At 36.2% G+C, this 27,364-nt stretch overlaps 1 protein-coding gene across 3 annotated transcripts in view; it reads left to right on the forward strand.

Annotated features, from left to right (window-relative positions):
• Nucleotides 1-3,086: 3,086 nt before the first annotated feature.
• The window catches only part of LOC114666066 (bcl-2-associated transcription factor 1-like), a 42,557-nt gene continuing 18,279 nt past the window's right edge, over nt 3,087-27,364 (forward strand). Inside the window, exons 1-10 of one of the 3 annotated variants that reach the window (XR_003718510.2) lie at nt 3,087-3,252; nt 7,976-8,125; nt 12,959-13,855; nt 14,138-14,824; nt 14,972-15,144; nt 22,552-22,657; nt 25,626-25,689; nt 25,786-25,949; nt 26,077-26,223; nt 26,653-26,825. Coding sequence is in view for 2 of the 3 variants with exons in the window: in XM_028820797.2 (XP_028676630.1) it covers nt 8,016-8,125; nt 12,959-13,855; nt 14,138-14,824; nt 14,972-15,144; nt 22,552-22,657; nt 25,626-25,689; nt 25,786-25,949; nt 26,653-26,824 (2,373 nt within the window). In the remaining variant the exon portion in view is untranslated. Of the gene's footprint in view, nt 3,253-7,975; nt 8,126-12,958; nt 13,856-14,137; nt 14,825-14,971; nt 15,145-22,551; nt 22,658-25,625; nt 25,690-25,785; nt 25,950-26,076; nt 26,224-26,652; nt 26,826-27,364 lie in introns of those variants that run through there. The other 2 variants (XM_028820797.2, XM_028820796.2) reach the window with 2 other exon arrangements.

The raw sequence follows: 27,364 nt of genomic DNA on the forward strand, positions 1-27,364 counted from the left end.
ATAAATTGTCAGGGGTACATTACAGGTAATTATAGAGAAGCATTACAAACTTTACAAATGCTAACAGTTTTTCAAACTTTGCATTTATTTGAAAATGAAATGGTCTTAACATGCAATTAAACTTCATTTTCAAATATAAGAAACAACTGTTTCTGATTAACAATGTTAGATCTGTGAATATGAAATTTTGCCATTCGCTATTGTAATAGCCAGCCAGCACTGTCACTCTAGAGATGGGCGGGCTCTGGACAGGTGATTGACAGCAGGGTATTCACAGGTGTCCCAGAAACCCCGAGAACTTTCTAGTTATTATCTTTCAAGTCTGAGAAGGCTTGAGAAGGCAAGTGGAGACTCCCATGGCATTATAAACACAGCCTTGCAGATGTTAATGGAGTAACTGGGAAAAGGGATGTGACAGGAGAAGGTGGACGACGATGGGGAACACTGCAAGAGTGGAGTAACCCGTCTAGTGAAGTGATTGTTATTTTTACCAGCCGTTTGCGAGTTTGAATCTGCTAGAAGAATGCTGTAAATTATTTTTTGTGGAATTAAAATGCCTGTTATTGGCCTTAACCTCCATTCGGTGTGTGCCTCAGTCTTTCCATTTTGGTGTTTGTAACAATTCACTCCCTTCTCTTTACATCTTTTAAACTTATAAAAACTCAATAGGATATATTAAAAAAAAAATAAAGACAAATCTTTAACATTTTTTTTCTGAGAAACTTGGAAAAATCTTTCCAAATTACTTGAGTATATAGGAATCTATCTATCTATCTATCTATCTATCTATCTATCTATCTATCTATCTATCTATCTATCTATCTATCTATCTATCTATCTAGTGCCTTTCATATCTATTTATCTAAGTTACAAAGACGTAAAGAGAAAGAATATTACCTAATTAATCTCATCTTATTTGCAAAACTGAATGTTCATAAATCTAACATTGTCAATCAGAAACCCTTGTTTCATTTATTCAAAAATAAAATAGTATGTTTATGACCATTTCAACTTCAAATAATTGTAATCTTACATTGACTTGTATTTGTATAGCAGACACTTTTATCCAAAGCAACATACAAGGGAGAAACTGAGCCTGTTTACACTATGAAGCCGTACATTTAGCAGCTTACCCACTAGAAATAACTGTTAGTATTTGAAAAGTTTGCAATGTTTTTCTATTATATCCTCAATATACAGTGGGGCAAAAAAGTATTTAGTCAGCCACCAATTGTGCAAGTTCTCCCCCTTAAAAAGATGAGAGAGGCCTGTAATTTTCATGATAGGTATACCTCAACTATGAAAGACAAAATGAAAAAAAAAATCCAGAAAATCACATTGTCTGATTTGTAAAGAATTTATTTGCAAATTATGGTGGAAAATAGGTATTTGGTCACCTACAAACAAGCAAGATTTCTGGCTCTCACAGACCTGTAACTTCTTCTGTAAGAGGCTCCTCTGTCCTCCACTTGTTACCTGTATTAATGGCACCTGTTTGAACTCGTTATCAATATAAAAGACACCTGTCCACAACCTCAAACAGTCACACTCCAAACTCCACTATGGCCAAGACCAAAGAGCTGTCAAAGGACACCAGAAACAAAACTGTAGACCTGCACCAGGCTGGGAAGACTGAATCTGCAATAGGTAAGCAGCTTGGTGTGAAGAAATCAACTGTGGGAGCAATTATTAGAAAATGGAAGACATACAAGACCACTGATAATCTCCCTCGATCTGGGGCTCCACGCAAGATCTCACCCCGTGGGGTCAAAATGATCACAAGAACGGTGAGCAAAAATCCCAGAACCACACGGGGGACCTAGTGAATGACCTGCAGAGAGCTGGGACCAAAGTAACAAAGGCTACCATCAGTAACACACTATGCCGCCAGGGACTCAAATCCTGCAGTGCCAGACGTGTCCCCCTGCTTAAGCCAGTACATGTGCAGGCCCGTCTGAAGTTTGCTAGAGAGCATTTAGATGATCCAGAAGAGAATTGGGAGAATGTCATATGATCAGATGAAAAAACTCTACTCGTCGTGTTTGGAGAAGAAAGAATGCTGAGTTGCATCCAAAGAACACCATACCTACTGTAAAGCATGGGGGTGGAAACATCATGCTTTGGGGCTGTTTTTCTGCAAAGGGACCAGGACAACTGATCCGTGTAAAGGAAAGAATGAATGGGGCCATGTATCGTCACATTTTGAGTGAAAACCTCCTTCCATCAGCAAGGGCATTGAAGATGAAACGTGGCTGGGCCTTTCAGCATGACAATGATCCCAAACACAGCGCCCGGGTAACAAAGGAGTGGCTTTGTAAGAAGCATTTCAAGGTCCTGGAGTGGCCTAGTCAGTCTCCAGATCTCAACCCCATAGAAAATCTTTGGAGGGAGTTGAAAGTCCGTGTTGCCCAGCGACAGCCCCAAAACATCACTGCTCTAGAGGAGATCTGCATGGAGGAATGGGCCAAAATACCAGCAACAGTGTGTGAAAACCTTGTGAAGACTTACAGAAAACATTTGACCTCTGTCATTGCCAACAATATTGAGATGAACTTTTGTTATTGACCAAATACTTATTTTCCACCATAATTTGCAAATAAATTCTTCAAAAATCAGACAATGTGATTTTCTGGATTTTTTTTTTTCTCATTTTGTCTCTCATAGTTGAGGTATACCTATGATGAAAATTACAGGCCTCTCTCATCTTTTTAAGTGGGAGAACTTGCACAATTGGGGGCCGACTAAATACTTTTTTGCCCCACTGTACACCCCTGGTAATTTATCTATGTGTTGTTTGTTCTCTATTACTGTAATGGTTATGTTTATCATTATAAAGATTCCTTTAAATCTTCCGTCGGGCCTTTCAGGCACAGTTCCGCAATCATGATTGCTCCCAAAATAAAGCCGTTCTGTCACCTATTTAATTTTAGTGCGGTGCCATTTCAACTTGTTCTACGCCTGAAACACGCCGCCTGCTGTTTGTTTACCATCGACACGCTTATTGCACGGCCTCCTCATATCCCAGCATTCATTGCAACGCGTAGGCGTGAAAGGCACCGCCTCCGCTGCGCGCGCGCTCTTTTCTTCCACGCTTGTGGAGGAACCGCCATTGTAACCTTTGACCTCTGTTTTCTATTCCTGGAGACGGAAGATGGCTACCGTGGAGGAAAACGTGAAATGAGGGCTCCTTGTTAACTGCAGGGAATATACGCGGTCTTAAATATACAGTATCTGTTAAAAATATATAAAGTGGTGAGTATAAAATGAAATGCAGTGATTTGTTTTTAGGTAGATTATTTGCTCCGAAGTTCTTGGTTTTGCGTATTTGGGAGGTACTTAAAATGGCCTTCATGTTGTTTTCGCTGCAGACGGAGCGCTTGGATTAAACGTACTGTTGTTTGCATGGCCAACGTCTTTAAATGGGAGAAGCCAGCAGCACATTACGGTATATTTGAGACGATGAGTACACAACAGTTGAGATTTAGCAATTTCTACTTTTGCGTTTACATTCCGTTTAGCACGCTGGGGCCGACCGAGATATCATAAAGCCTATAAAGGCGTAGTCTGCCCACAGATGCCGAAGTGACTTGGGTTTAAGCAATTCCAGGGATATAAAATGCATTCTCAATTATTCACAAAGCTAATTAATATTATTTGTAATAATAGTTATAAATGTGCCTTGTGTTTTGCACAAATACACAGTACTTTTAATAACGCCACTTCCACGCCTCATTTAATCGGTTTGACTTTTTTTTACGTTTTTAATAGTTTAATTTAAAATTAACTTAAATCCATGGTTGCTATCGCAGATCTCATGTATGCAGTTTTATGCAACCCCGTGGCACTTATTTATCTAAAATCCCAACAATCTGATTAATTAAAGATGCCGTGTTTGCTTAAACTTAATACTCGAGTTAAAATAATAATCCAAAGGTGATTGAAAGAGTAGAATAAAATAGGAGAGAAAGCCTTTATTGTCATTGTAAAAAAAAAAAAAATACAAGGAAATTCCGATCGCCAGTTCAACTGGGTACAACAAGCAATGATACCACTATTATGAGAAAAAAAAATTACTGTAACAAATACACACAAGAACATTAAAAAAAGTTATTGTACTAAAAGATATTGCACATTTAGCCCATTTTATAGAAAAACAGTATATTTTAAGTAAAATATATACTTAAAAAGAAACCAGTAGTAATACAATAAATAGAATATCACAGCACCTCCCAAAAATCGTTTAACAAAAATTATGTAATGTTCAAAATGTTAGGCATTACTAGCCATGAAACAATCAGTATTTCAAAATACAAAACTTCCACCTCCTCCTCCTCTTTTCCTACTTCTTAGTGGTGTTGATGTTTTATAGGTTTTGGCCTGATTTTTATGGCACAACACGCAAATCTACAAGTCCTGCCTTATTTCGCATTTTCTCCACAATCTATTTTTTGTTTTACAATGAAGAAGCTAGGCTTAATTTTATATTTTAAAGTGTCTTAGCATTAGAAGAATTAAGGAGCATTTTTTCAGTAAAACTTAAAAAGTAATTTAATAAGATTGATTGATTTTGTTGAAAACTTGAATCTGAAAGGCAAAAATTCAGTAGAACTTGCCTGTTGTGTTCCAGAGACGAGAGAGTGTTGTCTCGGTAGGACTCTTCTGATGGCTAAAGGTCTTCTCTCTGGTACATCCTAGGCAAGAGTGGTGTTGTGTTTATTATGTTGACACAACATTTTCATTGTCTAATGTGCAGGAGGAATTAAAAAGACAATGTTAGGTTTCATTTGAGGGTGAAATTATAAGGCCTCCCTCCTAGTAGAAATGGAATAACGCCATTAGTTGTACCAAAAAAACTTTACTAGGTAATTTTACAAAAAACTAAACACAAAATCCCCAAGACTTCTGACAAATATTTTACTTGTGAAGTGAAACAAGAAAGCACAAAAATGAGGCAAAAATTATTAGCCCTGTGACAATTAATAGTATACCTTTTCTGTCTCAAGTGATAGAAACCTTCTTCTGTAGTTTCTGTGAAGATTTGCAGGTGTCTTCTGAGGGTTCTTAGCCTGTCAATAAATGGACAGTTGTTCCAGTTGACTCAAATTAGATATGCTTTCAAGCATGGACCTTAATCTTGAGCTCGTACCAAAGAATCTGGATAGGAATGAGATCTGGGTTGTGAGAAGGCCACTTCAGGACCTTGCCTTTATTGTCCTTTGAAAAAGTTTGGAGTAGGACTCTAAAATTGAATACCACTATTTGAATTTAATAGAAACACCCTTATTTGAAGGGTACAGCTGACATTCCACTGTTGGCTTCACTAGCAGTAATTTTGGCTTTGCATAGATATGCTATGCAAAGCTACAGTATTTTACTGATCCTCCACGATCCGCCTTTTTGGAATTTTGAATGGTTAATTTATTATCTTCATTAGTAAAACGGGGCGGAGTGGTGGCTCTGAGGCCAAGGATCTGCGCTGGTATCCAGAAGGTTGCCGGTTCGAATCCCCGTCACTGCCAAAAGAGATCCTACTCTGCTGGGCCCTTGAGCAAGACCCTTAACCTGAAATTGCTCCAGGGGCGCTGTACAATGGCTGACCCTGCGCTCTGACCCCAAGGGGTATGCGAAAACTAACAAATTTCTAATCGTATAAGACGAAATAAAGAACAAAAAAAAAAAAAAACTTAAGCCGGAACTCTTCAACAAAGAGCAGTTTTTCTAAACTTTTCTCCTTTGCCCTAAAAGTATTTTTTTTTTTTTTTGCATCTGATTCTCTGACGTTCACTCTTAATCCTTAGTTTCCAGTTGTTTAATGTAAAGACCTTCTCATTAAAGCAAATGGGAAATTGACATAACTGTGAATTTTCCCTTTAAAATGGTTTTAAACTTCTCGGCAGCAAAAAAGCAGTGTCCCACATTTAGTCTGTATATTTCCTGGTGGCTGGCTTGACACAATGCCTAAAACAATGATGTGTAATTAAAAATATTGAGGCCACCTTTTATTAAAATATTGCTACATCTGTAAAGGAGACAAATTTTGCAGACCATGACTTGATATGGTAACTACCCTGTAAGCAGCGCAGGAGATGCTTTGATAAATGAGCCCTCGGGTGCCAACTAGCTTTTTACTCTGAATGCTGCAAAATAAACACTACCTTGCTGCTGCCTATTAGACACCTACAAAATAATAAAACAAGTCCAACTTTGACCTACCTAACTCTGGTATTCCTCCTGTCTTAAACCGCTCCACCTGTACCTGTTTTGCAGCAAGACACGTCACAGTACATTTGCAAAGCTGAAATTAATCTGAGTGTTACAGGCCAGACCCATGAACCAGCATTGTAAGCACTTTGTGATTCATGTAAATAAAAGTAAAATTGTGCCCTGTGTGGGCTGGGATTGGCTCCAGCAGACCCCCATGACCCTGTGTTCGGATTCAGTGGGTTGGAAAATGGATGGATGGATAATTTAGCAAAGTGCAGTGCCAACCCTTATGGCACGTAAGGATTTCAGGTCCTTTTTGTGGCTGCCTTTATGGCTCACTCTTTTGAGAAGGACTTTCACATCCAGCCATCAGTACTAAACTGAAAAAAAGACCACAGTGCAGATTGCTTAGAATTTTGATGGCTCTTATGTACAAGTAATAGCTGCCAGAATACTACTAGGACATTTTCTTGCTGTTGATTTTGTTTCCATGATAACATATTATAGTATATATACTTGCAAATAGAATGCCTTTGTAGTCATTTTAGTGTATCTATTGAATAGTACATATATATAAAAATCTTCAACAGATTCAAAATATGCTCTGTATTTTGAACTACACACATGCATTAATATAAATCAACAAAACATTTAAGATGGAAAATTTTAAATAGTAAATAGTGGAGTGGTTCCACTTTATAGTGAATGCAGTGAGTGTCTGAGATGTTGCACTTTTGTCCCATTGATGCCATTGTGACAAGACAAGATCAAAAGCACTTGGATGCAGTAAACATTTGACAAAATGTACTTGTCTAATAGCCTTCGGGTAGGTTTTTAGTAGTCTGAAAGTGTGCATCCCACTAGAACTAAAATAAGTCATGTAATGTCCAAAGACATTTACCTAAGTTCAGATATATATGAATATTAGTTTTGATTGGAATATTTAGACCTTATTTTTTTGGCTAATTTGACAGTCATATTCTGGACCAATTTCTGTGTGTACTTTGTGTCATTTTCTTGCTGAGCCAGTGGTGACCCACAGCCACTCTGGTAACGGATATCTTCCTTTTATCCTTCAAAATGTTAAAATGCGCTTCCTTATTCATGGCTATCACAAGGCTCCCTGTGTCTGAAGGGGGGAATGTTACATAGGTTGGCTAATAATTTAATTCTTTATATCATTAAAGCTATTGAATATAAGTTGAGACATTATGCTGTAATGCACAAGAGACTCTGCATCTGGAGTATTGTATGAAATCCCTGGTCCCCACAGTGCAAAAAAAAAAAAAATACAGGAGAACAAATGCATCACAAGACTTGAAGATTAATACTTCACTCTTTTCTTGCTCTGTAGTTTCCACATTTGCTTTAGACAGACATCAGGTATATTGAACAACTTTTTTTCAGTGGTGCTTATATGTCCTGGAGTAACACAGTTGGAATACCCTGTTTAACTTCCATAGTACTGGATATGGTTAATGTAAATGGGTAGCAGAAAGCAGTATTAAAAGCAGGAATCAGGAATTTCAGGTGTTAATATTTGTTGCTAAGTTGGATTTTTCCCCACATGGTTCAGGGGCACTATAAAGTTTTTGTCAATTTTGCTGTACATTTGATTTATATAATTGAGCTAATGCAAAATCGTTCTGTTTTCCTTCTGCTTCTCTCTCCCATGTAGTTAAGCCATTTTTGTATGTAACCAGTTTACATGAAAATACACAGATTTTGAAGTTTTATATTAAATTCATTTTTTTTTTTGTTTGAATTTAAGGGTTGGATATTACAGAGCTTACAGGCCAGTGGTAGTCTGTATGAAAATGGTTCGATCAGACTCCCGTTCGCACTCCTCAAGATCCAGGAGTGGATCTCATTCAAGTTCAAGGTCTCGATCTAGGTCACGCTCAAGGAAAAAAAGATACAGGTAAATGACTTGATTGTGCACAAATAAGTCCTTTTTCCTGGTGCATTTTGTTGCCATTATATTGGTTTCCTTATTTTCCTGGTGCATTTTGTTGCCATTATATTGGTTTCCTTACAGTATCAGCAATGATAAATTACCCTGGGTTCATTGTACATTTTTATGTTGCAGTTGGCTGTCTTTGGCCTTGTGTTATCACGATAAACTGTATCTTCTGTTTGCTTCATTGGCAAGCAGTGCTTTTGTAGTATTTGCAAGTTCTGTGCTGTCTGTGATTACTAAAGAATATTTGATTTCCCGTTGATATTCCAAATATAAGAAATACTAAAAAGTAAGCTTTTTTTTTTTTTTGGTGCTGTTTATTTTTAAAGTTGCGCCATCTTAAAACATCTTTAAGTTCCAAGTTCCTGCATACTTAATTGAAATTTGTGCATGAGTTAGCAAGCACATACTTTATATTGCCTGTAAAACAAATTATTTATAGTATGTATTGATTATGCAGTGTGTGTGTGTTTTTGCTTATTGGAAAACATTTATAAACAGACTAGCTTGGAATTCAGGAATAATCTGTGTGAACTTTGCAATTTTACACTGTTTTTCTGTGGTTTTCTCGGAGTACACCAATTTTCTAACGCATTTCTTTATGATATGATATATTGAGTTACTTTAATTATAGTGAATATTAAATGGGTGAAGGATAGAGGTGAATTTCACACTACTTTTTACCAAATTAAGAGACAAAATACCAAGACTTAAGTTTATTTTGAATTAAAATATTGAAGACCAGACTGGTTTCAGGGTTATTGGAAACTCCCATGAACCATTATGTGCCATTAAACAATAAGACAGTCGACGAGCTTTGTCTCCTCTGAAGTGACACAATAACATCTGCATGGCACTTCAAGAAGATATGTTGCACTGTTAAAATTGCTGTGCTAGTGCACAGCTGTGCATTTTACCGGAAACATAGACAGTAGCACCTCTCCTCTGCTTTCTGAGGATTAGTAGAATGTTGCTGCTTATGTTAACAAAAGCAGCTTCATTCTTTTTAAGTTTGCCCTTATTGCATTAGGGGTTCAGTCAGTTGCTGTGATAAAGTCAGAAAAAACAAACTCTACGGTAGATTGCTTTTTTATGTTGGTAAAAACTTGTTCTGTTTGCGTATGTCCTCCATACTATATGAAAGGTAGATGTAGTGCCTCACGGGTTGGCTAATGGCTTCCTGAACAGGGGGCATAATGGAGTGAAGCTTTGCTGAGATATTCCTGACCTGTTCTCTGATAAGTGACAAGCAGCCGATCTAAACTGACCAAAAAAAAAGAACTAAAATATAGTCCATATACTGTATTTTTGTGAGGTTTAATGCATCACATATAACATAGTGACTGTGCTATGACTACTGTAAAAGAGAGGTGTTAGGGACCTCTGGAGATGCGCTAATTTGCAGGGTTTAGCTAACAGAAAGCCGAGCGCAGGAGTCACGGTCAAATGACTGGCGATATGAGACTGTTGAATTCCAATATTTTATATTTATTTAACGTAAAAAAACAACTGAAACAATAAGCAAACAAACATGCTGCAGATAAACCAATATGACGGAAAGAAAAAATCTGTCGTGAACTGGCAACCACTTCCGGTCGAGGGTATGACCTTATTAAACTTTCTTACAACTACTATGCATCAAGGTGGGGTAAAGAATGTGATGGCGCAAGCTACAGTGATGGGCATATGTAAACAGTCAGCTCAGACCAATGCAAGACTTCCAAGTATATGAGAGCAGACATACCAGACTCTCCTGGAGAGGGATGAGAGAGAGAATGGCTAATGTGGTGAAGGGACACAGACCAGTGTGACTAGGGGAATATCATAAGGAAGTGTGGATGGTGAGAGTGTCTTGGTTTTAGTTTGCCGTGTATAACGGCTCTTAAAACGAGAGTTATAGCAACCAGTGCAGCTTGGAAAAGGTGTTCCCTATGGCCAGAGCAGTGGAGAAGACACTGTATAGTTCAATTCCCTGTTTATTCAGAACCAGTTCTGTCCCCCTCTCCATCCGTCCTCACCTCTCTCGTTTTAAGCATTCACTGGCTCGCATGTCTTCATATCGTTTCCCTGTGTAGAAATCATTTCAATAATGACTCGGTGGTATAAATAATTATAGCTAGTTTGGCTACATTTCCATATTTAAGGATGTCCCATTGATATTTCAATATGTATATGCAAATATTCCAAATCTAAAAGTACTGCTGGTTCCAGAGATTCTCTGGAATACTCAACTTGTATTCTTGTCACATGTAATGAGTTTTGTGTTTTAAATTGGTAGTTTTAAACTGTTTTATTGAACTGAATTATTGTTAAAAATGGCTTTCAGGTAAATGTTAATGTATTTACAGGATCTGAATTTCAAAATCCTGCTGAACGTCTGAGACAAAAACTAAAAGGCTGTTATTGTTGCTAATTACAGTGTATTCAATTAAACCAGAAGTTCAGAACTAAAATACATCATTTTTATGAGGACTGCGACTGCAAATCGTCTTGACATTGTTAGCGGTGCTTGTGAGTTAAAATAAGGGAATTAGAAAAAAGTTAGGTTGATTATGAAGAACATTTCCTCATTAGATCTTTCATTGAATGTAAAGGGTCTACATGTGTTGCATTTATATATATATATATATATATATATATATATATATATATATATATATTAAGCCAAATTTTAAACCAAGTGGTACTCTGAAACCACGGCCCTGTATATAAAAAGAGGCTCTGTATGCAATTTTATTTCATAATTTACAATTTGATATTTCAGAACTTGCACCCTTAGTCAGCTTGTGATGGATGCTACTTTGAGGATGAATAATTTAGGTAGACAGATCTTGTGAGACAATACATATTGTCTTAATGGATTCAGTTTTATAAAACATGCAGTTAATAGGGCTGTTTAAAAAAAAAAAAAAAAAAAATTAAAACAATGTTCATAAGCAAAGAATGAATGTGATACAATATCTAATTTTAAATATATTGATACATTATTTATACAAAAGTTATATCATGTCCTGTTTTAGAGCTTACTGTGTGTGGTTGCACAAGCAAAAATACTATCTGTCTGTCTGTCTGTCACTTATGGGAAGCACCGTACCTTTGCAGAAATTCTTAGTGAGAGAGAATCAAGAGACTATTCTTCATTAGACTGTTCATTAATCACAGGGCTTGAAATTCAGCTAAGTATTGTGAATATTCTGATTTTTTTTTTTTAATGCACTCATTTCCTGCAAGTAATCCCTTGCCTGTTGCAAGAATATCCAACATAAGTTTTAAATGACTATTTTATAATAGTTTGAAATTTTTTTTCATTATTTATATTTCATTAAGGTAGCATGCAGAGTATGTCGCAGCCTCTTTAGAGTTTATATTTCTTTAAATGTAGTTTACTTTTGATCCAAGAAAATATATGTATTTTTCCCTACTGCATAAATGTTTTTTTGTGTTACTGGTACAGTAGTCTTGTTCATCTGTTTCCAATGAACATCTGTTTCTGAATGATGTGTTGACAATAGTATCTTCGGTTTCTTTATAAAGACACCCTTTTGTATTTTTTTTTTTTTTTTTTTTTTAAACCAGTGTTTTGTAAAATCAAAAAGTAACACTGATATAATGAAATCTGTATATTGATTTCTCAACACTATTTTATCATAGTACTGCAAAAGTGTATCCAAATGGCCTTCCGCGTTATCATTGACAAGACCCAGCTACAGTGGAACCTCGGGTCACGACCGTAATTCGTTCCAAAACTCTGGTCGCAACCCGATTTGGTCGTGACCCGAAGTAATTTACCCCATAGGATTGTATGTAAAACCAATTAATCCGTTCCAGACCGTACAAACTGTATGTAAATATATTTTTTATAAAGATTTTTAAGTACAAAAATAGTTAATTATACCATAGAATGCACAGTGTAATAGTAAACTAAATGTAAAAACATTGAATAACACTACGAACTGTCTCACTGTAAACACTTTTTTTTTGTTGTTTTTTTTTTTTTTTAATGAGTTTTAAGCACAGGGAAAAAAATGAACATTTGAAAAATCCGTAATTTATACAAAAACTAACCATAAACAACCAAGAAAACTAACCTTGCATGAGTCGAGTTCTGGCATGAAAGAAGTGAGCAGGAAGCTGGGTGGAGAGGAGATTACAGTATTGAGGTAAAGTCCCTCTGCGCAATGCAGGTCTGACCGAGAAGGGTGGTCCAGATCGTCTGACTTTGATTTATGCGGGGACGTTTCCAGTTCAACGTGAAGACGATTCTTCATGTCCTCAGTTCGCACACTTCTCGATGGTCCAGGATTTTTCGGGTGATTTTCTATGTAATAAACTTAAGTTATAGCATAATGAAAATTGCATCATTAGATCTGGACCACCCTATACTGTAGAGGGAGAGATTGAACACATGCGTAAATCAACGGCGTGTACGAACCAGAAGGGAAACGAAATAGAGCACAAAGAGTTCACGGTGAATGCACAGGGAGGGACTGAACACATGCGGAAATCATCGGCGTGTACAAACCGGAAGGGAAACTGGCTTGTTTGTCACCTGAGTGTGTGGTCATGAACAGATACAAAAGTTTGGCAAACTTTTGTAATCGTAACCCGATTAGTACGTGTTCCGAGACATTTGTGATCCGAGGTTCCACTGTATCTAGAAAGTTAGCTTTCAGCAAGTTCATTGTTTTCTTTTTCTGCCTCCTAGTAAATGCAAAACAGTTTTTATTTATGAAATCACAGTAACTTTTGGTTTTTTTGTTTTTTTCTTTTGTTTTGTGTGTGTGTGTGTGTTAGCTCTAGGTCACGATCCAGGTCATACTCTCGTTCTCGAAGCCGAGAACGTGAACGCAATTATCCCAGAGATTATCGCCGAGATTATCGCATGAACAGAGGAATGAGACGTCCATATGGATTTCGTGGCAGAGGGCGAGGCTACTACCAAGGTGGTGGTCGTTTTTACCATCGTGGTGGTTTCAGGCCCAATTGGCATAACCGGCGCTACTCTCGCAGCCCCAGAAGGGGGCGGTCTCGCTCAAGAACCCCAAAGCGCAGGTCTACTTCGCAGAGGTCAAGGAGCAAGTCTCGCCATTCTGAGCGTTCTTCTGTGTCCCGGAGATCCTCCACTTCTCGCTCCTCTTCTTTTTATAGTCAGTCACCTGTACCCCGGAAAAAGCGGAGCTCCCAGGATAAACCTGTTAAAAAGCTTGAGGGGAATGTTGCCAAGGATGAAGTGGATAGACGGAATTCAGAAGAGGAAAAAGGAAATAATAATAAAAGCGAGCAAGTGACTGCCTCCTCTTCAAAGTCAATGTCCGATTCTAAGGGGACTACAAATGTCACAGAGAGCTGGATTGGAATAGCTGAATACAATGATAACAGCCCCCACTCCCACCATAGCCCCTCCCCAATTCCCACACTACCCAGTCAGAGTTCTTCTCGCTCTGACACTGCTTCACACCAGATTGCTTCCAAAATTAGCCCTGCTTCTTTGCCTTCTCAGCATTTACATTCCATTCAGCATAGCCCTGATGGGTCTTTGGATCGGTATAGCCCCTCGCAAGAGAGTCCCCCATATCGTAGCTCTCCCAGCAGTAGCCCTGCACCACTGTTTGCAGTTGCTCAAAGTGGAAGAGGTTCCTTCCCTAACAGTGAAGAGCAGGATCTTCCAAAACTTGGAAAATACATTAAAAGGTAAAGAAAAAAGAATATCTCTGTTGTAAACATGCATTGTAACTCAAGATTTCAGTATCTAGAGGTTTGATTATGATAAAGTATTTTTCAGATTCTGTCATTTGGTGTAGAAATTGATTTTGTTTAGCCTGGCTGGTGTCAGTGATGAATATTTGTAAATGGAATCTGTTTGATATTATCAAATTTTATAAATTTTACAGCATGTGTTTGCCTTTTATACATACCCACTCATCACAATATAGATTTTCAACTGTTACAGTTTTACCTTTTTTTCCCCCCTAGATACACAGACGAGGAAGGAAGCAGAGCATACCTGCATGAGAGAGCTAGTGGTAGGGACAAAGATTTGCAGAAAGGCAGGACAGAGAGAGAGGGGGAGTGGGCACAATCAGGTGGCCCAGATCCTGTGACCAAGAAAGAAGGGGAAAAAGTTCCTTTCTTGGGTGATTCTCCGGATGCTGAAGATGATGAAGAGGAAGATGAATCCCAAGCCTATAGGCAACCCTATCAGTTCAAAGTGAGCAGTCAAGTAGAGCAGGTAAAAAGCTATTCAACGGAAACCCGGTGGAATGTAGGCAGTCAAGAAGAAGGTGGAAAATACAAAATTAAAACCGCTTCAAAAGGAGAGAGGGAATATGAGAAATTTGGTGAGGATCGGGTGTTTAAGTTTAAAGATCCGAGTTACACGGTAGACAAACTAGGTGCCAGCAAAGAAAAGTACATGGAAAAGGGTGGGGAGAATTATGATGAGAGGATTGCTGCTAAAAAAGAACCTGCCTCCCCACAGTCAAAGACTGAGAAGGTCAGAGACTTGTATGACCACAGTCCCCTGTTGCAAAAAACCTTGGACATGCGGGACAAGGGAACCTTCCAAGATGAGAGCCCTTCAAGGGCAAAAATAGTACCTGGGGAGACCTGCCGCCCTGAAGTGAAAATGAAAATTTCAGCTGCAGCATTTATTGATCCAAGGTAATTATACTACTGTATTAAAAATGAATGATATTTTGGAGCACTGAGTATATTATCTTTGTGAACTAAATATTGTAAATTTCCACCTTTTTTTCTTCTCTATCTTTCATTCTTCCATCCATCTATTTTGGTTCTTTCCAAATCTAGCCCAGGTACCTCAATATCGAGTGACAGAACTCTTGCTAGCGCATTGGTCCATTCCACCAAGAAGGAGCAGGGATTTCGTTCCATCTTTGACCACATTAAGAAACCTCAATCCTACAAGAATTCTGCCGAGTCTTTTATTCAACATATTGTGTCCTTGGTTCACCATGTTAAAGGTATTTTTGATCACTTTTGAAATTTGCTTACATTTTACGAAACATTTTAGCACAGACCTGCTATAATTGTGTCTAAGTCGGGGTTGCCAACTGTCCGTTTAGTAAACTAGTCAATTATAAAAGCAAACCTTAAGAAGCACTTGAGTCTTCATAGGTGTGAGTGCTGTCAGCCTTCTTGTGCTGTTATTTTACAACATCAGCGCTTTCATACTAGCACCTTAACTCGGGTTTTAATTTTGTGTAATGTGAAAACACTACAGTCGGGGCTAATTCAATAATAGCTTTGTAATACGACAAAAATAGTATAGTGACTTTTTACTGTGCATTTTACTGATTACTGAATTATAAAATCCATTCCCTGGGGACACATCATTAGTATCGGCAAGACTGCAGCAGTTCTAAAAATTAAAAAAATTCTTTGTCTACCTTTATGGCTGAGAATTTGAGTTGATTGTGGTATTTACAGTAGAACAAAGGATACAGCAGTCATGCAGTTTGCAGATATTCAAGTACTCTGGTGTATTACAAACTAGAGCTGTTCTCCCCACTGTAGCCCTCGCTGTCTGAGTTGGGAGGATTGTAAACTTTTTTTTCTCTGAGGAAAAACGTCAACTGATATTTGTTGCATTCATTACATATTTAGTGGCGAGAATTCACAAGTGTGCAATGTAAACATGTTTTTTTTTTTTTTAAGTAAAAACCTTTGAAAGTTTAATGTACTGTACTGTGAAAATAGCTCAATCTGCCCTAGTGTTGTCTTGTATAGAAATGTATTATGACACAACTATCGTGATAAAATCGATATGTTGTCAGCGGTAATTTTCACTCTTAAAAGCTAACCATCTCTGGTTAGAATGACATTGGAGTAAATTGTTTCACACAATCTATTCTGTGTGCATAAAGTGGACTGACGTTAAAGTTTGATTTTACACATGCAGAGTCTATGTAAAAAGTAGCTTCAAAAGTATAAAATAGAACTAAATGTCCAGCAGGTTTAGTACAGAGGATGAAACAGATGCAGGTTATGAGCAAAGTTGAAGTGCTAGTGTGAAAGAGGCAGTAAATAACAAAGCTCACTGTTTTCTAAACAATGAAAAGCAGGAGGGGAAAAACTGCTTAAAGTAACGTTTTCAGTGACAGATTTGAGAGTGAGCGATGTTTTAATAGATTTTAATAAATGTAACTTTCAGAATCAAATAGAAGAATGAGATTTATGTAAATAGTTTCTGCAACTTAATGGTATAGTGTTTTGGAAGAATAACTTACCGTGGAGAATTCTATAATCGGATGGAACCGTCAAAAGTGTAAGCAGGTATTCCTAAACTATAACAAGGCAGTGCTTCTTTAGGTTTTAGAAATGTCTATTTTTCTAGAAGCATTTTGTACTAAGATGTCTTGAATACTGGAATTGAAAAGGTTCTGTTTTATTTGTTTATTTTAAACATGTTTTAGTATTGTTAAAAAAAACAAATTTTAATGTGTTGGATATAATAATTTTAATTTTAATTTTTTTTTCCCTTCCCCAATCAACCAAAAAATGACCACTAAAAATCGTAATAGGAGGTGAAAATATTTTTAGATTGGAAATAACATATAGGAGGTGATAATGAGATATTCTGAGTGCAATCAGTATAAAAATATATACACTAGATATAAAAATGTGTGTATGTATAAAGTTGAATCTTGTTCCTACACAGAACCAAATCTCAGTCCAGCTTAGTCCTGTTTGCAGCACTCAGAATTCATCCCAGTAAATTTTTAGATAGCTTCCTGTGGTTATGCATGCTTCTGTCTTGTTAGTTTAGCAGGATACATTCTGATTAAATTGAATTGCTTCTAGTACCTTTATACATGTTTGTAATCAAGCAACTGGTCTTGTTTTTATAAGTAGTAAGAAAATCTACATCTGCTGATTATTTCATAGGTAATGTAGTATTTAATGTTTAGTGACTTTATGTAGGCAGATTTTCTGCTAACTCTGAAGACTGCCTAGACTCTTTGATTAAATAACTTTATATATTTGTGTGTGTAATGTGTTTTACATACCCTTAGTCTAACATTTTGTGATGTTTTCCCTTTCTCGGCAGGTATTAAGAGGTTCCAAACATTAGATTATATGGGGCTGGGGTTAGGAACCCCTGCTTTAGAGTACTAAATTATATATACTGAAACTAGATTGAGTAAATTGTATATATTTGGCAGTACAAGAAAGACCGAAGCCTTTGTTACAAAAAAAAAAAAATTACAGTGGGGTTGGCAACTCTGTTTCATTTATTGCCTTTTTGTGGTTATTTTGTAAACTGCATGTTTTTTAGGTGATTCAGTTTTTTAAATATCTAAAAAATAGAATACCTGTGATTCAGTCATATTGGCATTTTGATATATAATTTAAATTGTCATATGTAAAAGCTTCAGCCATGTTTTCATTTTTTTTTTTTATTAGTGTGTTTTGTCTCATTTCTTTAGTATCTCTACTGTGGGAGGGTAAAATTTTCAGTTGAGTAGCCCTTCACCTTTGGTAATGTTCAAAGGCTCAGTTTGTAAATGGAGCTGAAAAAGCCCAGTGATTTTTTCTTTTTCATTATAAATAGGTCATGGCAGTCCTGGAATGTGCATTGAAATGCCAAGTTCCATGTTACAAAATATAATAACACTCGAAAAGTAAAGATGCAAAAACGGGCTGAGTTGAAGCTTCAGTGCTCCTGGCAAACTGGCATAAAAATCATTTACTAGCCCCAAAATTCCTCTTCAGTCCATGTTGGGTTTGATTGAGGCACTACACTTGTAGTGACTGATTCAAGTGTTAGTGGTTGGTTTTGAGACATGTTCTGGAAACGAGGCGGTAAGTTGGATATGTTTGTTATCAAGAAAAAAAAAACAACAGAATTTGTTAATTTTTACGATTTCCAGCTTCCATTAGTACTAAAATTTGTTTATCGTTAGGCTATACGAAAATTTACAAATGGATTTAAATTTTTCTTTTATTCCAGAATTTATTACCTGCTTTTCAGGATTGGAGATTTATTCATTAAAATGATTGCTTGTAGGTGTAAAGTGGCTTTGTAATTCAGCTAATACACAATTGTTTTGTAATTGATCTTTGAAGTATTTAGTAAATAGAATGTGCTTATGGGGAGCATCATTCACAATAAGAATAAATTGTAACCTGCGTAACTAATGATATTTAATGGGGTTACTCTGCTGGTGAGCTATGATATGCATGCTAGTGTTAAGTTGCTTTTGCAAAGATTATAATGAATAACTGTTCACTCTTTTTAAAAAAAAAAAAAAAAAAAAAAAGTCAAACCTTGTCCTTACTATGATCTTCCTTTTTAAAATGTCTAATTATAACATCACTTCTTTACAAACAATGGAAAAATATTTTAATTAATGCTTTTGATTTGTTTTTTAAAAAGGTGGATATTTCATATCACATGCAGTGACTTATATAAACACATTTCTCAGTTCTTTAATTTCTGTTAAGATGCTTTGCTATTTATTTTGGTAAACAAAACATTTAGTAAAAATCTGCGTGTACATGCACCAATAATCTTGAGTTCTCCTTTGGCAAAATGCTCTAATGTAATTAAAATGTGCAAAAAAAGAGTTGAAAATCATTATTGGCCACTTATGAATCCAAAAACAAATATGCTGCCTGCGATCATTTTCTTGTGTTTTATAAAAATGTGTAGTCCACTTGCTCTGTAGTAAATAAAACTTCTCCCCTTTTTACATTGCTGGATGAAAACTAAACTGACAGTTTATTTTTCTGTTACTGGATTGCAAACGGCACACTCTTCTGCTTGGCTTTGCAAAGGAGAGATGCACCAGTATGTGTGCTTCTTGCCTTATACCCAGTGCCGCTGGGATAATATAAATGCATATTTTTACTTAAATACTTTTTACCCATTTACAGTACTGCTCTTAACATTGTGCTGAGCTGAATGTCCAGTGTTAAAGCACAACATTAAAAATTTAGCAATTTCTGAAATACTGAGACATTATTTCAACCAGGAGAAATTTATGTTGTGGACTCTTCTAGCTGTGGCTGTTGAAAGTGTGTGTGAAGCTAACATACAGTAATCCCTCACTTATCTCGGGAGATAGGTTCCAAGGCTGACCGCGATAACTGAATTTCCGCAAAGTAGGGACACCATATTTATTTAATTATTTAACGTGTATTTGGACGTTTTTAAACCCTCCCTGTATTGTTTACAACCCACCCTTTACTCTATTAATAACAGGGACAACTGCTAAGCAATATGAAATCAGTAGATAAGTTTACACTTACTGTATAGCGAAGTACACGTAGCGGCTTGTAGGCGGTCATGACGTAGTCGACCTTGTTGCAAAGATTCCTAAAGCAGATTCCATCCAGACTACTGCCTTATCACGTCCACTTGCAACTCGTTTTGTGCCCTGGTTAAAGGACACTGCGGCCGTAGATCTTATATGCTTTTCCTTTTTAAATAAAAAGAATCGTGGACTCATTGATGCTGTGATGGTGTCCTGCAGCGGTGTAGCTGTTCCCTTCCTTCAACATATCCAAAACTTTTACCTTTTCTGCAATCATTTGCATCTTCTGTTGGTGCTTGGACACAGCCCCTGAAGCAGTAGCACTTTAATGCTGAATGAGTGAGATGAGACTTCCTGGTTAATGCAGCACTCCGTTGCTGAGCCAATCAGCAGCACACTGGAACTTAACTGCGTGCTCTGATTGGGTAGCTTCTCAGCCATCCGCCAATAGCATCTCTTGTATGAAATCAACTGGGCAAACCAACTGAGGAAGCAAGTACCAGAAGTAAAAAGACCCATTGTCCGCAGAAACCCGCAAAGCAGTGAAAAATCCGTGTTATATATTTAGATATGTGTACATATAAAATCCGCGAAGTCGTGAATCCGCGAAAAGTGAACCGCGAGGGATTGCTGTATATGAGGAGGCAAGCAGAATGCAGTGGACATGTGCAGACTACAAAATCCTTAACTGTTACCTGGTTATGGGTTTACATGGCCACATAATCAAATTGTTCGCATAGGAATCTACATCCGGTTACCAGCTTTCTCGGAGATCTATAACCCAGTTTCTTTGGTTATTAAAGCACATGTAAATGCAACAATTGTGTAGACATTTGTTGTCAGTTAAAGATCAGTGTACACTAGTAAATAGGTGGTAAAGTTCAGAAGTAATGCAACAAGTGTAGGTAATAGAATTGTTATGCTATCCAGCTACTTTGTTAAACATTGAAAGTTGTGTGATGTGCTTTCGAAGTCAAAGGTAATAACACTTTTTCTTGATTTAAAAGTAGTCCTCATTTACTTTGTAGAAGTATTGCAAGTCTCATGTTTCCAAATGGATATTTATTTTTAATAATGAGCCATATATACATTGTTTGTGATGGTGATTAGTTTCAATTACAGATTTTTTCCAGAAATCTTGTGAGAAAAATCTTTAACGCAGTTTATAAGTTAGAGCTTATTTTGTTCTCTAATTGGAAAAAACCAGTGGCTATAATTTAGTAATTTCAAGTGTTTGGGGATTGGAATGCAAGAAGCAGTCTTTGAAACTGCTAGAAATTTAAAAACTAAACCATGTGGCTGTCACTTTAAAATCTGGAATTTAAAAAGTGCATGTTTATCACGGTTATCATTGATTCAATAATCCACAAATAGTAAGGAGTTAAAAATTTCAGTTTCAGTTTTCAACATGTTTCTAGCATTTAGTCCGATTTGAGTGGATAATCTATTAAAATAGATTTAATAGGACTACATTTGACTGTTTTGTAGTGACTAAAAGGTGTTGCCAGAAACATTGTTCCATTTGGAATGACAATATGATACATGTACTTCATCATTTTTAAACATGAGCAATGGAAAGATTTGTTTAGAATGTTACTGTCTCCCAGATTGTTAATATCAGGAGAGTGTGGAAATGGACTGCTGCTGACATTCTAGAATGTTTCACATTTACCATGTCTGATAGGACTAGGCACATATGGGGCAAGTTAAGGGTGCATGTGTCATGAATACATTCCTGGGTGGTAACAGGCAAGTACAGCCTGGCATTCACCAGTTGGAAAAAGGTGAAAGTCAGGCATGCCACGAAATGTGAGATTACAGAATTTGCCTTTTAGCCTGTAGTCTTGATTGCATTACTGTCAATATTTCATTGCAAGTTCAGTAATCTTCAACCTCAAGGAAGAAGCAGGATTTGATATCAAAGATGACAAATTGTTAATCCATGACAGTAGAGGTCGTGTGACCCTGTCAGCAGTCTTAACCAAAGATGGAATTGAATTATTGATAAATATCTAATTTAGTTGTGTTCGGTTTGATTTTTAAATTCAGAATTAAATCTTAAAAACTGTTCGTGTACCTTTGTTTTCTTTTATTGCTAATTCATTTGTTAGAATGTAGTCTGGATATATTGAGCTCAAAAATCTAATGACTTTCTACTCAGTACCAAGAAATTAGTTACGTCTGAAATTAGATGACCATGTCCTCCTTGCCTGCCTTTCTTCCATAGGAAAAGCTGATTTTTAACTATTTTTAAAGACCTAGGAACTGTCAATGAACAGATTTATGAAAAGCAGTCTTGTCTGCATCCATTCCTAGTCTGGGTATAGACAGCAGCAGTAGATAACAAGAGTTTCACCTCTTCTAGCATTTTGCCCCCTTAAACAATTGATCCGAAGAGAATGGTTCATTACATTAGATACCAAATAACGAACATTTATGGCCATCTTTAAATGCCACCATTACTGTTTGTTGATGCAGGTTTAATGCTAATGAGGTGAGAATTTTTTTTTCCCCATAATTGTTCCTCATGAATTAATACCGTGTTTACTTTTTCGTGATAATTATACTTCATACAGCCCTTACAACCTCTGAAAGTGTTATTCATTGCAGTTTGGGCGTTTAAATAGTGAATTATTTTTGTGAAATGCGCATACTACAAATCTGTGTTTCAGGGAAGGTGTCCTGGGTCCATTTAGTAATGCTTGTCACTAATATACAGCTCTAATAATCGGAATTGGTGGTGCTCCCCTTCTCTGAAAAATGACTAAAACAAAGACAGTCTGGTATACCTCCATGGGTTTTATTGATTGGTGTTAGATCTTTCATTTTTTGTTTATGAAATGTTTCAGTTCTGAAATGCCAAAGATATCTTTGATTTAAGTTTAAACACTTGGTTTGTACTTTCAGAGTTGTGAGATATCTGTTGTGTGTAAGATTTTTTTTTTTTTTTGTATTCAGTGTTGTATCATTTTACATCACGTTAGGATTCAGTGTATGTATCATTTTAACATACCCTCATAATAACACAGCTATCGAGATTTTTGTATGGTGCGTAGATATTGACATTTGAAATTAACTAGGCAGTATTTTTTTTTTCTCCTCCATCAACAGAACATTACTTCAAGTCCACAGGAATGACCCTGCATGAAAGGTTCACTGTGTATCAGAAAGGTGGTGATGGTCATGAAGTCAAACAGAAGAGTCCTGAAATCCATAGGTAATAATAATTTACTTGGAGATAGGATAAGTTTTTTTCTTTTATATTGAGTTCTTAAGAGTAATATTTTACATTATTAATTTTATAATAGAATTGTAACATTTTACAATCCTTGTGTCATTATTTTTATTTTTTTTGGAATGGTTAGATATGATTTTTTAAAAGCCTTTCACCTCATGCTTCTTGGGTAATTGTGGTCCTGTCTGACCCTATAATGCAGTTATCAGTTTTGGAAAATAGATGAAACATGTCAACTTGGTGATTGCATTGCAGTATATTCAGGAATAAGAGTTTCAATAAACTGCTGTATAAAATTTAATTTTTCAACTTGCAAGTTTATGCATTCCAGGTCAGCAAAAACAAGATGCTGGGTGTCCTGCAGCTTCTGGATTCTTGCTGTCGATTGCTTACTTTAAAAGATGCAATTTACCTTTTGAAAGGGCAGTTTTTTGGTGTTTGCTTCCCATAATCTTAGACACATGATTTGTAGTGCTTAAGTGGCACTTTAATTAAAAAATGTGGACATATTCTATCCCTCAGGGCCCTTTTATTGCTGTCAGTCCAAGACACTTTTCTCAAAACAGGTTTTGGTGAAAGATAAATTATATATGTACAGTGCCGGAGAGTGCAGATAGATACCACAAGTTAATTATTACCAGACTGCTGTTTGTTGTTTAACTGTAAAATAAGTCTGGAAAGGCAATTTAATTAAAAAGCACTAGAACAAATGGAGCACACTCGCTGATTGTGTGCTTTAAATGGCGAGGAACAATATTAGAAGCTAGTTCCACGTTACTCCACCCATATACAAAGTGATTTCATTGTTAGAACTAGGTTTTTTAGTGTGCTTATACTTGGACAAAAAAAAAGGTTTTCGAATTAAAATATAAACTTTTTTGTCTTGGGAATGCCCATCAGTTACCTGGCATGTATATTGTACTTTGAGCTGGCATTAATCTAACATTTAGAAAATTATTTGCGGCAGTAAAGTCCTGTAAAAGTTTTATAAAAGTGTTTTTTTTTTTTTTTTTTTTTTTTTTAAGTCTTTTTGTCGTGCTGAAGGTGGAAAGTTGAATATCTATAGGGCATGCACAACATTAGTATCTCATTGTCAACTCTCTATCATACTTTGAATGGTCTGATCATCTGTTGTTGCTGCTTTTACCTCTTAATAAGCTGAAGGTGAAACAGAAAGATGTGTTAAGCGCCTTTACGATTAAGTGTCTTCCATTCAGAGAAAAATGTTATATAATTAATTGATAGCTAATTAAAGTGAGTTCAGAGTTCTTGGAGAGCTGTGCAGCATGAAATTAAAACCTAAGGCAAATCCATCACCGGGGGAGGAATCATCCTAACCAGTTGGGCAAAGTACACTCTTAAAAAGATACGTTTGCTGCCTTTCAGGTTTTCCTCAGCTATGTCATCCTCCACAGTTTTAACTCGATTAGTGAGTGGAAGTTTTCAGCTTGTTCCTAGTATTGTGAATTAAAGAACATTCTCAGTAATACATTAAAGTGGATTGGGCACTACCTGCAGGATTTTACTTAGAATGCATGCTTCTAAATGTCTAAGAAATGTTGCATACTTTTCAGTAGAATGATTGATTGGTCAGAAACAGTTTTGATGGGATCACATATCCTGAAAAAATCTAATCCTCTTGTCATTTTTTGTCAGTTTAGTGTAAATATCAACTTAAGTTTTTTTTCTTTTACAGTGACACAAGTGAGTTTGTATAGTTTGCTTAAACTTGGATATCAAGGCAAATGGCAGCTGGTTTCTTCGTTTAAATGTCAATTGACAATTACTTTTTATTTTAATGGAGTTCATTTTTAGAATATTTTCAATGATGCAAGCTTCTTTTTTTTTTTTTTTTAAAGGGGCAGGATTCTCCCTAATGTAGTTTCAGCATCCAGTATGTCCTGCTATCTACCTTCTAATTGAATGATGTGTTGACAGTCCACCCAAAATAATAAGCAGTAGTTTAAAACATTTAATATTTTTTTTTTTCAATCTTGGAGGTTGCAAAGAAAATTCTCAAATACTCTGTCCCATGCTGCAAAGAATTAGTTTATTGTCTTGTAACATGTTTACATTAAACTCCCATTTACATTCCTTCCCAGCTGTTTATAGCGATTGCCAAAAAGTATTAAACATCTAGATTATTTGCTTACCACTCACTAATGTTCAATTTTACTAATAAGTTATATGGTGCTGTGTGTCACACCTTAATTCTGAGTTTAAAATACTATTCAAACTTAAAATTGGCCTTCAAGAAATTGGCCTTATCGCCCAACCATATATTCAAGCAGGGGTACATGTGTTAACCAAACATGTGCCTACTACTGTCTGTGAGTTGGCATGAGCACACTGAGCGTCCTTCAAAGTCTTGCCTCTAGATTAAATGAAAGTTAGTTTAAGCTGCAAAAGATGCCAGTGCAAATAATTTTTTTTTATATATTTTTTTTAATAGACATTGGGGCTTTAGTGGAAGAAAAGGGTATGAGTGACCAATCTTGGCATTTGGTTTTACAAATTAAACATAATGCTTATTTCTGTGCTGCGTGTCCTAAGAATTTACAGTGTGGCAAGTGTGGAAAACCTCCAACGTGCTGTTACAGCATGCCATCATATTTAGAGAGCAGTTATTCATGCTCTTGCAGTCATCTCAACATTGCCAGGAGAGAAAGAGCCAGCACTACTACTGCTGCTGCCGCCGCCTCAATAGGTATTACTACATTTATTGCTCACCATGAACAGTCATTCATAATAGCTGAACCTCATTTACTTATGAAAAGCATCAGAAGACAAATGCACTATTAAACTTGACTAAAGAATGCTACTTTATTTAGTAGCTGTTTTCACTATTTGATATTCTTGATGTTCTAGTTGATAAATAGCTGTCTTATCCACCTAAACTCAATCATGGGGCAAATACCTAACAAATAAAAACAAAACCTTTAATCTGCAGGCGGATTGACATCTCCCCAAGTGCATTTAGGAAGGAGCGAGTATCTAAAGAGGAAAGTCATAAGGTAAATTTTTAAATTTTGTTGCAGATACTGTTTATAGAGGTAAGGAAGGCTTGACATTGTTTTGAACTTCTAAATACCTTGTTTATTTCTGTAAAGGGTGACAAAAAATCAAGATGTGATTCTGCTGATTTGAGACATGATATAGACCGCCGCCGTAAAGAGAGGAGCAGAGAGCGTGATCCCAGCCCATCTAGGAAGATGGATAAAATGGGAAAGGATTTGAAGGACTACAAAGGTTACAAGTCCTACAAAGATGACGGGTAGGTTCTTGATGAGTTTTTCTTTCCCTTATCCCGATTCTTTATTACTTATGTAATATTTGCACTTTAATAGTTTACCATTTTTTTCATGCCAATATTTATATGCTTAAACATTTTGTTTTTACAGCAGTAATCTATTGTCTTACTTGCGACTTAAGTTGGATGAGGACAGTTGGGATTAGCAAACAAAAATGACAATAATAAACTATCAATAATCCTGTCGACAGCAAGGCATTGGACTTCATTGCAGTATACTACTGCTTTAACTTAATGTGTAAGAGCTGTGGTTTATAATGCTTGATATTGCAATGTTTCTTTTCTTTGCTGAAGGTTTGATAATAAATTCTGTGATTATAATTGTGATTGTATGAAAAGTGTCTGATTATGCTGCATCTGTTTTGTTTTTTGTTTTTCATGCTAGCAGTCTAGCAGTCTTTCCATTATCTTGGTAGTTATAAATTGTACAGAAATAGGCGGCAATGTTTAAAAAAAAAAAAAAAAATTTTTAATGGAAATAAGTTTACCACTGCTGTATACTTTGTCCACTCGAGGGTATTCCTTTTTAATATTATGTAGCCTATCAGGAGTCATTTTTGTTTCAAAGGTTTAAGAAGTCGGGTGAAATTTTAAGGTTTGTCTTTTAACTGCTTGTGTTGAAGTCTGTCTTTGTATTTGTTTTTCTCCTCCCTACACTCATATCTAGCAAACGCAAAAGTACTGAGAGAGACAATTCCAGGTCATCATCGTCCTCTTCATCCTCATCGTCCAAGGAAGACAAAGATAGCCGTAAAGAAAGAGAAGAAGAATATAAATCGCACCACGAGCAGAAAGAATATCTTGGTTATCAGGGTGGCAACAGAGCAAGAGGAGCTTTTGTAAGTGCAAATGAGGGATACATTTTTACTGTGATCTAATGTTCAGTATCGAGGCCAATTTTAAATAGTCAACTTTTTAATGGAATAACAAGTTTAATTTCACTTTTACAGTATTTGGAATCTATAGAAGCCAATATATGATCCTGCTTTTATCTTGTTTAATAGTAGGTCTTGAATATTTTTGTAATTTGTTTTATAGTTCATGTGTTTTAATTTTTATAGTTTAACTTGAGTATTTGAAAGATGGTTAAGGGCATTGCATGTATTTGGACTTGTATTTAGTAAGTGGTGGTAGTTTCAGGTGGTTGCCATGAGAGTTTTTGGTACAAGTTAAATGAAAGTTAAGTGATGTCCTTAATTTTAGATCTACATTTTTTGTGAAATATTAGTGGCAGATTGCTAGATACATGTCCATTGCACACATAGAAAAATGTGAATTGTAAAACCTGATGGCAATAACATTTTCATTCTGATATATTAAACCATTGGCCCAGGCCCAGCAGTTGACTAGCATTGCAGTGCACTTATATAAACAATGCT

Source organism: Erpetoichthys calabaricus, chromosome 15 (assembly GCF_900747795.2).
Source record: "Erpetoichthys calabaricus chromosome 15, fErpCal1.3, whole genome shotgun sequence".
Classification (NCBI taxonomy): domain Eukaryota; kingdom Metazoa; phylum Chordata; class Cladistia; order Polypteriformes; family Polypteridae; genus Erpetoichthys; species Erpetoichthys calabaricus.